General features: G+C 54.5%; 1 protein-coding gene across 2 annotated transcripts in view; it reads left to right on the top strand.

Annotated features, from left to right (window-relative positions):
• The first annotated feature begins 2,440 nt into the window (after window positions 1–2,440).
• LRP1 (LDL receptor related protein 1) overlaps window positions 2,441–12,111 on the top strand; it is an 81,139-nt gene continuing 71,468 nt past the window's right edge. The window contains exons 1-2 of one of the 2 annotated variants that reach the window (XM_053895231.1): window positions 2,441–2,997; window positions 11,549–11,671. In XM_053895231.1, coding sequence (XP_053751206.1) covers window positions 2,931–2,997; window positions 11,549–11,671 — 190 coding nt within the window. In that variant the 5' untranslated portion in view covers window positions 2,441–2,930. The remainder of the gene's footprint in view (window positions 2,998–11,548; window positions 11,672–12,111) is intronic. The other variant, XM_053895232.1, reaches the window with a different exon arrangement.

The raw sequence follows: 12,111 nt of genomic DNA, 5'->3' as shown, positions 1-12,111 counted from the left end.
GCAGAGCTCGAACCCACAGACCATGAGATCATGACCTGAGCTAAAGTTGGATGCTTAACGCCCCCACCTTCCTATACTTCTTATATTCTTTCTGTACTTTTCTATACTCTTTGAGTTTTTTTTTTTTTAACTAAGTATTACCATGTTTCACAATGTAAAGAATTCACATTTGATTCGGTTGTCTACAGATACTGAGCAGAGAGGTTCGCCAGCCAGGAAGAAACATAGGGAAAGCAATTTTAGGAAGATTCCTTTATGAAAAAGGAATGTGATGCCCCTCACAGCTCTCTTGGGCTATACATATGGTCACTCCAGATAGCTCTTTCCTTTCAGAACTGCCTGAAGTCGGCTTCACCTGATTTCACCTGGACCACAGTATTAGGAGCAGGGTCCTAGGTAAGGAAGGAACCAACCTAAGCATTCATTAAAAAGTTAGTGGGGCGCCAGGGTGACTCCGTCTGTTAAACATCTGACTCAGTCTCAGCTCAGGTCTTGATCTCAGGGTCATGAGTTCAAGCCCTGTGCTAGGCTTTGCACTAGGTGTGAAGCCTACTTTTAAAAAACCAAAACAGGGACGCCTGGGTGGCTCAGTTGGTTAAGCGTCGGACTTTGGCTCAGGTCATTATCTTGCGGTTCCTGTGTCTGGCTCTGTGCTGACAGCTTAGAGCCTGGAGCCTGCTTCAGATTGTCTCCCTCTCTCTCTGCCCTTCCCCCGCTTGCTCTGTCTCAAAATCAAATAAACATTTAAAAAACCAATTAATTAATCAATTAAAACAAAACAAAACAAAAACAGCGAGTTCTTGCAATGTGCCTATCACTGCATTAGCCCATGAGGGCTGGATAAAAAGATGAACACGACCCCAACCCTGTCCAGAGAAACTCTCTGGCAGTGGAAATGGAGGAAATCTGAGCTATATTTCAGAGGGAGAAATGACAGGCCTTGAGCACAGGCTTACAAGATTGGATACAGGAGAGAAAGGCCAAAGAGGAATTGGCAAAATATCTGAAGTTTCTAGCCTAGGAGACTAAAAGCAGGTGGACTTGGCCCTGAGCAAAGTGAGCCCAGAGGAAGCTCTGGTTCGGTGAAAAGGTGCCTTCCGGATTCTTCTCACTCTCCTTGCCATCATCAATGGGACAAGTCCTCCATGCTGGTCCCTTTCCTGCCAGGGACGGACGGGTGTGAGCACTTGGAGCCCTTCCCATTCCTCCACTAGAATTTAAAAAGTGAGAATGGTGGTGCAACCCTCTCTCATCTCTAACGTCAATTTCTGGCAGCCCACGACGTTGCCTGCTGCGTCCCTGAACTCTGACTTTCAGACACCCAAGGTACAACCTTAAAACATCGCCCAGAAGGGGGCAGTGGCCAGAAGCACATTCACCGGGCTCTGGGAACCGCCCGGCGCCTTCAGGACTCAAAGTAGCATTCCCGTGCGGTCTTGGGGCCGGGACAAAGGTCCGGCACTCAGCAGACACCTTAGACCTCGAGGCCTGGAAGCAGGGGTCCAGAGTCCCTCATCTTATCCCAAATCCCTGTTGCTCGGAATCTAAAACCCCGACTTCGTGGGAAGTCAGCCAGAAGGTATAAAAAACAAAACAAAACACCAAACCAAACATAAATGAACCCAGACCTCTTGGGGCGAAGGGGGGTGGCCCTTCCTCAACCCCACCCGTTGGTGACTCACCTCCCTCCAAACCAGGGCTTGCCCCTCCCGCGCCCGGTGCCAGGCGAGCAGGGCGGGGCGGGTACTAAGGTGGGCTCCATCCCCAGCCCTACGCGGGCGGACAAGCTCCGGCGTGTCCCCGCGGGTGTCCCTGTTTACTCTGAGCCCTGGGGCGAGGTGGGGGCGGGCCCTCGCAGCCCCTCCCCCACCCCGCCCCCCTTCTCCGAAGGCCCCAATCACTGTCTCTGTTTTACGAAGTCTCCAAATCAAACCTCAGCCTTTCCGCGTATCTTCCTTGCGAACTGGAGGCCCCTGCCCCCCACTCCAGGCAGGAGAGGCACAGTCAGAGTTCCCCGAGGAAATCGGGCCTCCGCCCGGACCCCAGGTCCTGGATCCCTAGACGGGGCCTGAACTCCTAGGACACGACACCGAGTTTCAAAGAGAAGCCCCTCAGCTCTCCTCGCCCACTGCCCAATCTCCCCTCGGCCCTTCAGCTCTCTGAAGCACGGGGGAGGGGGGGAGGCCCAGTCTGGGGGGAGGACGCTCCAGGCCCCAAACTGGCTAGCGGGGGTCCGGAGACCTTCACTCTAGGACCGCTGACCAGACCCAAATTCTGTCGCTGCGTTGACTCCCCCTCCCCAGGGCAGCGCGCCAAATCCGCGCATGCGCACTCACAGGATTGCCGCGTAGCTCTTTCTCCCCCCCCCCCCCCTTTCTTTCCCCGCCCCTTCTCTCCCTCCCTCCTTTGCCGGTCCCCTCCCTCTCCCCCCCTCGCCCCCCCGTCGCGGCACCTCAGTCCGGGGAACAGTGGTGCGAGCTCCAGGCCCGTGCACTGAGGAGGCGGAAACCGGGGGAGCCCCCAGAGCTCCATCAGGCCCCTTCCAAACGCTCCCCCACCCGGTCCACGCCCCCCACCCCCTACCCCGCCTCCTCCCAATTGTGCATTTTTGCAGCCGGAGGCGGCTCGGAGATGGGGTTGTGAGCTTCTCTCTGGGAGGGGGAAAGAGGGGAGAAGAGAAAAGCAGGGGGTGAAGGGTTTGGATTTGGGAGGAGGGGGCGGGCGCACCCCCGACAGCAGGCCCTCCCCAAGGGGCTCTGAACTCTACCTCTTCACCCACGCCCCTGATGCTCTTTGCTTAAGGATAGGATAAGAATAGAGGAGGAGGAGGGGAGAAGGAGGAAAAGGGGGACCCCCCAATTGGGGGGGGGCGACGGCAAGAAGTAGCAGGACCAGAGGGGAGGGGGCTGCTGCTTGCATCAGCCCACACCATGCTGACCCCGCCGCTGCTGCTGTTGCTGCCCCTGCTCTCAGCTCTCGTCGCGGCCGCTATCGACGGTGAGTGAGATTCCGCGGCCCCCTTGGACCCCTGGGGACACCCACTCCCCAGCCCCCACTCCTGCGCTCAGATGGGGAAGGGAGACGCGGGAGGGGGTGCCTTTTGTTATCCCAGTCCAGCTGACACAGCAGCGGCCCGACTGGGGGCGGGGATGGGGGTCCGATTTGGAGGATGGGGGCCCAGGGCAAATGATGCTTCCGGGACCCCCCAGCCCAAACAAAGACCAGAGGCCTGGGAAGAGAGAAAAGGGCTCCCCTTTTTTCTGATCCTGGGATCCAGAGGCCTTCTCCTCCTGTCTCTGGTTGGGGAGGGCCTCTGCCTCCCCTACATCCTCCACCCCCCCCCCCCCACCCCCATCTGAAATGTGAAGGAATCCGGATTTGCGATGTACGGCTGCAAAAGGGTGGGGGGGCTTTTGCAGTGGCCTCTGAATCTGGAAGGGGGAGCTGGGTCAGGGTTGCCCCGCTGGGCAGAGGGCAGGCAGGCCCGGTAAGGCTGTGGGTGGGAAGAGGGAAGGCCACAGGGAAGGCCCCCTGCTTGGGTGTGGAATCTGGGCCTGGGGAGTCCAAGCTTGGAGGCCTGGGTCCAGGATCCAGCGGGCTACCCGCCTGGGTTCCTAAGCGGGCACTTCCCCCTCTCAGGGCCTCTGTCAGTAGCCTGGATAGGGCTGGGGGGGGGGGGGGGCAGCGATGCTATGTGACTTTGAATTTTCCTTCTTAATTCCTGGGAGCTTTGAGATGAAAAACGTCAGATGTCATCATTGGGGAAGGGGACTGGAGAATGGCCTGGAATGCTGAGGTGGGAGGGAGGAAAAAAGCTGCTTTCTCCCTGACTTCTGGCTTGATCACAGTTTGGACAGGAAGGAGAGTTGGAGGTTGGATGGGGGTTATGGCTATGCCCCTACCCCCCAATTCTCTGCTCCTTTAGGAAATGTGTTTATTTCTCTCCACCTTTGCCCCATACACACACACTTTGTATATTACAGTTAGGCTTGGGCTAGAACAGAGTCTTTTTGGGGAAATGGGGTGTCCCCTCTCCCCTCTCTATGTCAGCTATTTTTCTCTTGCTTGTGAGTCACTGGTTCAAGTCTTGCCCAAGGTTTGAGCTAGGATCATGGGGTTGGGCTGGGCTGGGCCCCTATTTGAGGAGGGTGGGATCTCATCCCTTCCCGTCATTTTGGTCCATCCAACCAGGGAAAAACCTGGATCCAGTACCATCATGCACCCCTCCTCCATCTTCTAAATTTTGCCAGGTTAGGATTGGGAAAGTTTTTCTCTGAAACCAGATTGTTTCTCCCTCTCCTCCCTTCCCCCCAGCTTGCTTCAGTTAGAGAAGAGAGGTTAGGGAGTCGGGAAGTAACTGTGCCCCCAAAAGACAGTATTTTCAGTGGCTCCCAGTTATGTTGACTGTCTGTTCCCTTCCCTGCCACTACCTCAGTTATCTGCCCAAGAGGAGAAAAGAGGCTTTCTCTTGAATATTCTCTCTCGACCAGTCCTCACAGGCAGCCCTAGCCCATGACTTCCTTGTTATACATGTTCTTTCCTCTTTTTCTCAACCCTGTGAGGTGGGAGGGGAAACTAAGGCAGAGAGGTTTGGGCACATGACTTCTAGGGGGAATAGAAAAAAAATTTTTAAGAGAAAAAGAGAGACCCTCACATCATGGGAGGATGGAGTTAGGAAGAAGCAAGAGGGGCCTCTTCGGAGAGCAGAAAAGTCCCCATCCCATTCAAGGATAGCACCAGATTGCTTCCCCCCCAGACTTCCAAGGTGGTTCTATTTGCCACACTACAGGTTAGTTGCTGGTGAGTGGAAGTGGGAGAGATTGGACATGTTCTCCTTAACTGTCTCCCTGCCCTTTCTTAAAATTTCCACCAAGCCCACATCTGTAATCCAGCTCAAACCAAACTGTATCCAAAGTCCCAGGAAGAAGACCCTTCCCCAGACACACTCTACTACTCTTACCTTGGGAATGGAAATATGAATCATCAGTTCTACCCCACTCTGAAGGGGGGGAAAGGGGTATTGTACAGACCTGTAGGGCCGGTGCTATCCAGGGCAGCCCAGAGGATTCTCTTATCTCTACCCCTGCCCTCATGCCTTGGGCCCACTGACTTCTTTCTCCAAAGAAGGAAACCTTTTGACCCCAGATACCTAACTTTGTGTCTAAACTTTCTTTCTGCTGCTATCGCAGGCCTTGCTGCTTTCCCTCTAGGGGAGCAGCCCTAGGAGTCTTCCCCACCTCTTCTGCCTCATCTGCTCCACCTGAACTCACCCCAGTGTCCCCTTCTCTTTGGGGAGCCATGTCACCCCCACTAGTAAACAGAATTGAGTGTACTTGCTATCAGGGAGGATGAGGAAATGGATGAGGTGGGGAATGGGAAAAAGGGTCATTGAGGACCCTGCTGAGCTTAGGAACACCTTGTAGTGGGGAGGGCAGCCCCAGGCAGTTATGGCTCAGGGAAGGCTGACTGCCTCCCTCTTTCCACACCCCTCTCCACACACACCCTTGAGCCAGTTGTATTACCAGTTATCAGACAAGCTGGGCAGTTGAAGAGAGTTATGAGGCTGAGGTGTTTGCCTCCTGGCTCTCTGAGAGAAACTTCCAAACTCCTTTTTTCCCCAGTCAGACCCCCATCCTTGAACATCTCCCCTTCCCCTGGTCTTTCAAAGCAGGGATGTTTAGCACAACGATTTGGAGATTGGAGGAATATTTTGATGTTTGAGGCTTCTTCTTTTCTTCCAATCTTGCTCCCCCTTCCTCCATTTTCTCTCCTCCCCCCCCCCCCATATATATATGTTGTTGTTTGTTTTGGTTTTTGGTTTTTGGTTTTTTTGTTTACCTCCAACCTCTCCACTGTCACTGAACCTCTTAAGGATGTCAGTTGGGGTCCTGGCTAGAGCCAGATCCTGTCCAAATCCGCCCAACTCCTCAAGACTCCATGCTTTAAGGAACCCCTCTTTACTCAAGTCAAACTTTCTTTCCTCCTGCTGCGGTCTCTGCCTTTGCACATCAGAACCCCGAGCCTAGGGCATATTGCCCCTCAGTAGTCTCTTGTCAGGATCCCCCCACTCTGTGTACTCTCCAGGATTCAAGCCTTCTGGCTCTGTATGGAGGGCTCACCGCCCTTGGGGAATCTGGGTGCAGCTGATTGGGGCCATGAAAGGGTCCTTGACCTGGTGGAGCTGGGTGCCCCTGTGAGCATTTGGAGAACTTAGTCCCACCCCACTGTGTTCAGTCCCAGATTTCAGCCCAGTTAGCAGGATCCTGCATTGTTTGGAGAAGGAAGCAGTTGGCTTTGGAGTGCTTCCGGTGCAGTGGCCCCAGGCACTAGTGTAAAAACTCCCCAGGAAAGAGGTGAGGGATAGTGGTGGGGGAGAGGTGTTTGTCCCTCTTGCTCCCTCAGGGGAGATGAGAGTCTCTCCGAGGCCTTGGCTTCTCTGGTTGAAGAGCTCCAGTCTTCTTCCCCTAACTCCCTATTCTGTGGGAGGCAATAACCCTTGTTCTGGGTATCCCTTGGGACAGACACTGCTACAGCAGGCACTCTGTCTCCATAAGTCAGGATATATGTTGCCCGCACCCTACTCTGAGTCTTGGGGGCTTGTTGTTTTTTGGGTTCATCCTAAGACAACTGTGCCATTATCTTGGCAGCCTCTGGGCTAAGACCCCTTCCTGTCTATTTTTCCTCTGTCTGCTGTCATTGGTATGTGCTCTCTTGGCCTCTCCAAACCTTTGTCTCTCATCCTCCTGGCTCATCTCTGTCTGGTTGCCCACCCTTTGTGGCATTCTCTGTCTATCTTTTTTAGTCTCCATTGCTTGATTTGTCTCTACCTGGTCTCCATCCACTTCCATCCAGGCCTGGGATGGGCATCTCAAAACTCCGTGGGAGTGAGCATCTCTCCTGGGCTTTCCCACATGCTCTCTTTCCCACCTCGCCATTTTGGAATTATTCTTCCCCTCCCAGGTCAGAGTCGGAATGTCCAGTTCTGCAGTTCGCCCTTCACTTTCCTCCAAATTTCTCTCTCTTTTTCCCCCTCCACTACTTTTAGGAATGGATTTTGGAGAGAATGTTTCTGGAGGAAGGGAACTTGATACCTTTATGGGCTGAGTAATAGGGGAAAGGAGATATTTCAGAAGGAAAGGGGGAGGTTAGACTTCTCTCAGAACTTCCTCATGACCTGAGAACTGGAGAAAGGTGTGGGGAACGGGTCAGGAGCTTAGACCTTCTCCTTCTGCTGAGCATAAACCATGCGTGTGTGTTGGGGGGTAGGCTTATAAAGGCCTTATAAAGGCCTGGTGAGAGATATGATGACCTCTGGGGGGATTTGAGGGGTTGAATTTTGCTTGTGGGGAAAGGAAAAGATGGTGGGGAGGTCACTGGTCAGGCTAATGTCCTGCTGAGTCAATATTGACTCAGGATGGAGGGGGAGACCCTTCCCCTCCCTTGGCAGTCCAAGCCATCCCGTCTGTACGTCTGTCCAGGCCGCAAAAGCAGAGTCCCAGACTCAGGAATGACAAAAATGTGTCTGAGCCTCACTGAGCTGCGGGAAGGAGCCACCGGGTAACACCCAAAATACATAAAATTCAGTGAAAAGCTCTCGGTTTGGGTCTGGGAGGCCCTGCTGCCCCACCCCCCTATGTTTGAAAGTTTAGATTCCTGCAGGCTCTGCCCCCCAGCCCCTGGCCACCCCCAGCTCCTCTGTTCCTTTAGATATCTCACGTGGTTCCCTTTAGAAAATATCCCCCGGCTAACACAGCCTGTCTCTCCCTCTGCTGTGTCTGCTCTTGAAAAGGGCCCCAAGGGTCCCCTTCATGCTTTCCTGGCCTCAAGTCTCCTGGTCCTTTAGGACACGCCATCTGAGGTCACAGCTCCCTTGCTCCCAAGGGGATCAATGGATGGGTCTCCTCTTCTGGAGAAGACTTCCTCAGGGTTTGTCCTTTCCTGTCATCCTCTCTTCTCTAGCCAGGCACTCTCGCCCTCCTTCCCCACCCCACCCCCCAAGGTCCTGGAATGGGACAGAGGACAACAGCCAAGGCTCAAGCAGGGCAGTGGGGTCCGTGTTGTGTCTGGACACACACCCAAGCCTACACCTCCTGTCCTGGCTCCAGCTTGGTGGCCCTGGGGGCCATGGCTGGGCTGGGTGCCTGGGTTTGAGGGGGGGGGGGAGGGCAGGGGTGTTGGCCAGAGTTAGCATGGCGGTCACATTCATCTCCAGGCAAAGCTGAGAACAGACGGCCCCTGTGTCCCGGCGTTCTTGCTGCAACCTCACTCACTCTCCTCCCTCTCCAGTCCTCTCCTCCTTCTTCTCCTTCCTCTGTCTTCCCTCTCTGTTCTGTTCTTGTCCCTCTCTGCCTCCTCCACCTCCCCCTCCTCTCTGAGGAGCCCTGAAGGTCACTGCCACCCCCTATAATCTCTTTCCCCACTCCTAGTGCCAGAGGACCAAAATATTCTCCCTGCCAGTTCCTTTTCTTCATCCTTTTTCATCTGGCTCCATCCTCATGGTCAGTGAGGAAACCACCTGTTCAGTTACCCATCACTCTGTGCCTCAGTTTCCTCATCTGTACAATGGAGATTGCAACAGTATCCACCTCCCAGGGTTTTGAGGATCTAAATGAATTAACATGAACAAAGTGTTTCAGGTCAGTGGCTGACGAGTAGTGACCATGTTGAAAAGTGTTAGTTAGCTCCTATCATTAGGAAGCCCCAATTCTCATGAGGGCTGGGAGGCAGAGGAGGCTAGTGGTTGCTCCCGAACTTAGGCCATGTTGTTCCCTCACCTTAGCGGCGGACCACAAAGATGGGTTTTGTGGCTGCTAGCGTCAGATGCAGAAGGCTCAGCTGAGGGGAGTGGGGTTGGCTGGCAGTTCTAAGCAGATTACAAGTGCCCTACCCCACCCCCACTGCAGCTCCCTCCCACCTCAGAGGGAGGCTTCTCTTGGCTATGTAGACTGCCCCAAAGTAGGTTATTTGTTTCTTTCCTCCCCACTCCCCCTGAAGGAAATCAAAGACAGGCTTCAGCCTTCAAACTCCAGATTCCTGGGGCTTTCTTCACCATCCCTGACAGGAAGGAAGTGCAGTCACATATCTCTCCAAGATCCTTGTGCTGCCTGGTCCCTTGGGAGCAGTGCAGCGCCCCCAGGTCCCTCCGCCCCGGCCCTGAAGAGGTGCTGCGATGGGACAGGGGCCCCGAGTGCTCCTCTTCCTTTCCTTCCCCCATCCCCCACTACCCCCCTCCACAAGAGCACATCTGGTTTGTGAATCTCTCTCATTCCAGCTTTCCGAGTTTGCCAGCTGCTGTTTCCTCTGCCGAGTTCAGGCCAAAAATGGGGGTGGGGACAGCTGGGGGGGGTGCAAAGTGAGGGCCAATGGAGGGGGGATCATGGCTGGGACACGGAGTGGAGGGGAGGTTGGAGTGGCCAACCAGTGACCTCACGGGGCTGTGAGTTCTGCCTTGAGGAGGAGTGGGGCGTGGACTAAGTCCATGTGAAGGGGTGGGGGTGGCATGGGGGCCATTTCTGGGCTCCAAACGGCCCATCTGCCTCTCTAGTCCCATTCCAGCCCTTTCTACCCGCCCCCAGCCAGTCTCGGCTGGCCAGGGGAAGAGGACCGGTCTCCGGCATGCTAACTAGGCTGGCGGGCTGTTTCCCCGGGAAGACCTCACAGCTGGCCCAGTGGGGCAATGAACTCAGCATTATCCACCTCCTCAAGGGGCCTTTATTCCCTGCTCAGGGTGGGAGGTAGGGGAGGGGGACGCCGCGGGTGGGGGAGCCTGGCCAGGCCATCCTTGATGTGTTTCCTGAACTCGGCTCTCATCCTGGCCAGGGGCCTGGGTGCAGTCCCTTCTGCCAGAGATGGGGGTTAGGGAGGGAGGACATCGTCTCCGTGTGGCCCTCCTCAGACTCTATCCCTTCCTGCTCAGAGCCCTGACATACTTTATTTATACTCTGTCTCAGCCCTGAGCTCATTCTGCCCTGCATTTGAGTTAGTTGTGTACAGCTGTCTTCCCAGGGGGACTGGGGCTCCCAAGGGGGCATCTCACTCCTCCTTGGCACCCCAGGCTGGTCTTCAGTGCATGCCAGCTGAATAGAGATGGAATTTACAACAGGCCAAGGAAAAGGCGATGATGGGCTGGGAGACTGGGAACCCAGCCCTGGGTGGGGATGAGGGAGAGCAGGGGACTTTTCTTCCCATGGAGGACATGGTGACGGGGTTGGAAGGAAAAGCTCCTGAGGATGTCTCCGTGGGAGCTGGGAGGCTGATGCGGACTGCCCTGGCTAAAAGCTTAGCGTTGGCTCAACTGGTTTGAGTCCTGGTTTGGTCACTTGCTTGCTATGTGACCCCACCTTTTCTGGGGCTTGGCTTCCTCATCTATGAATGATGGTATTAGTAGCACTACCTATTTTGTCATATTGTGTAGAGGATTAAATGAGATGATACATGGAAAGAACGGGTTGACTACAGTTCCCATGCATACTGAGCCCACAGTAAGAGTTAGTGTTACCATTCTTAATTCCTCCTTGGAGAATGAGGCAAGAAATCTAGGTGGGAGCAGAGGAAGGTGAAGAGGGGGCGAAGGACAGGGCAAAGAGGTCCTGGATGTAGTAACTCCACAGGTTAACTGGCCTGAAACCAGCTCCCAGTCACCCTTCTGCTGCGGCTCTTCAGTTGTGGCATCCTGAGCCGTCTTCTGTGCCTTTTATCTCAGACGACATCTACTGAAAGCCCTCCTTGAGGTTTAACCAACAAGGGGAGCCGTGTCTTTAGAGAATGGAGGTGGAGGCAGGGCTCCCTACCCTGCCTTGCCTTTCCCTCCTATACTTCTGCTGATACAGTCTCTAAGTCATCACTGTGCCGAGGGCACTCCCCACCACTTCCTGTCTGGGGCCTGGTGGTTAGGAGTTGGAGATGGGCAGGGTGATGGGTTTCAGGGACCAGGAGTGCCACAGAGGGCGGACTGAGCAAAGAGGTTAGAAAAGAACTCCCCTTAGGGTGCCTGGCTTGATTGGAAGAGCGTGGGATTCTTGATCTCAGGGTCGTGAGTTCAAGCCCCACATTGGGCTTAGAGCTCACTCAAAAATAAATAAATAAATAAATGAATAAATGAATGAATAAACAAACAAATAAATAAAGTGGCTCTCGGCTTCTAGGGGGAGGGAAAGGAAGATAAAGAGAAAAAATGTCAAAGGCCTAAGTCCTGATCTTTCACCGTCACTCTCGGTCAACAAAACTGGGGCCGCTGGTGTCTGACCAGAGTAATGCAGAACAGCAAGGGCTTTGACCCTGAGAACTGGAGAGGCACACTGGACAGGCAGCATCTGGGGTGGATGAGCAGGCTGTAAGATACGTTTCCTGCATCCTTCACCTCCCCCCCCACCACAGGTACACGGTATTCCGGGAGTATCCCACAGCCGCCTGCCACCCTAGGTACCTGGACTGTAGCTCAGAGTCTGGGCCAGATGGGCCTGATGCTGGGGAAGGAGGAGGAGCTCTAGGGACTTTACGGTCGTAGAGTTGCCCTCCACCTTTCATTGTTTTCTTTCCTTACTCCTAGCCCCTAAGACTTGTAGCCCCAAACAGTTTGCCTGCAGAGACCAGATCACCTGTATCTCCAAAGGCTGGCGGTGTGATGGTGAGAGGGACTGCCCGGACGGATCCGATGAGGCCCCTGAGATTTGTAAGTACTTTTTCTGATCCCTTCTCCTAAACGCCTTTTCCTTTTGGCTCAGGAAGTTTGGGATAAGGACGACTGATCTCTAGCCTGGTGTGGACCTTGCTCTGTGATTGTTTGTCCATGACACAGCTAAAACTATTCTCTCCCCCTCTTCAAAGTGCCCGGCACGGTGCATGATGTGCTCAGAATGACACATCCGATTGCTCCTTTAGCGGCTGTACCCCCAAGCCTGCCAGAGACTTTGTTGTCTGGGCTGACAGCTTTGCTGGAAGGAGAGAGCCCAGCTTCCCTTCCCTTCTTGCTCAGTCCTCTTCTTCCCACCTCTGAGACTTCTGACTCTTAATAAGTGCCCCCAGGTCTTGCCGGGTCCTCTTCCTGTCCTCAGGTTCCCAGGCCAAAGGCCACTGGCTCTTACTCAGTCTCTGTACCAGAAGCCCCACCCC

Source organism: Panthera pardus, unplaced genomic scaffold (assembly GCF_024362965.1).
Source record: "Panthera pardus isolate Hobbes unplaced genomic scaffold, ASM2436296v1 HiC_scaffold_6, whole genome shotgun sequence".
NCBI classification, from domain to species: Eukaryota; Metazoa; Chordata; class Mammalia; order Carnivora; family Felidae; genus Panthera; species Panthera pardus.
The sequence above is the reverse complement of the archived record's forward strand: the minus strand, read 5'-3'. Positions and strand labels throughout refer to the sequence as shown.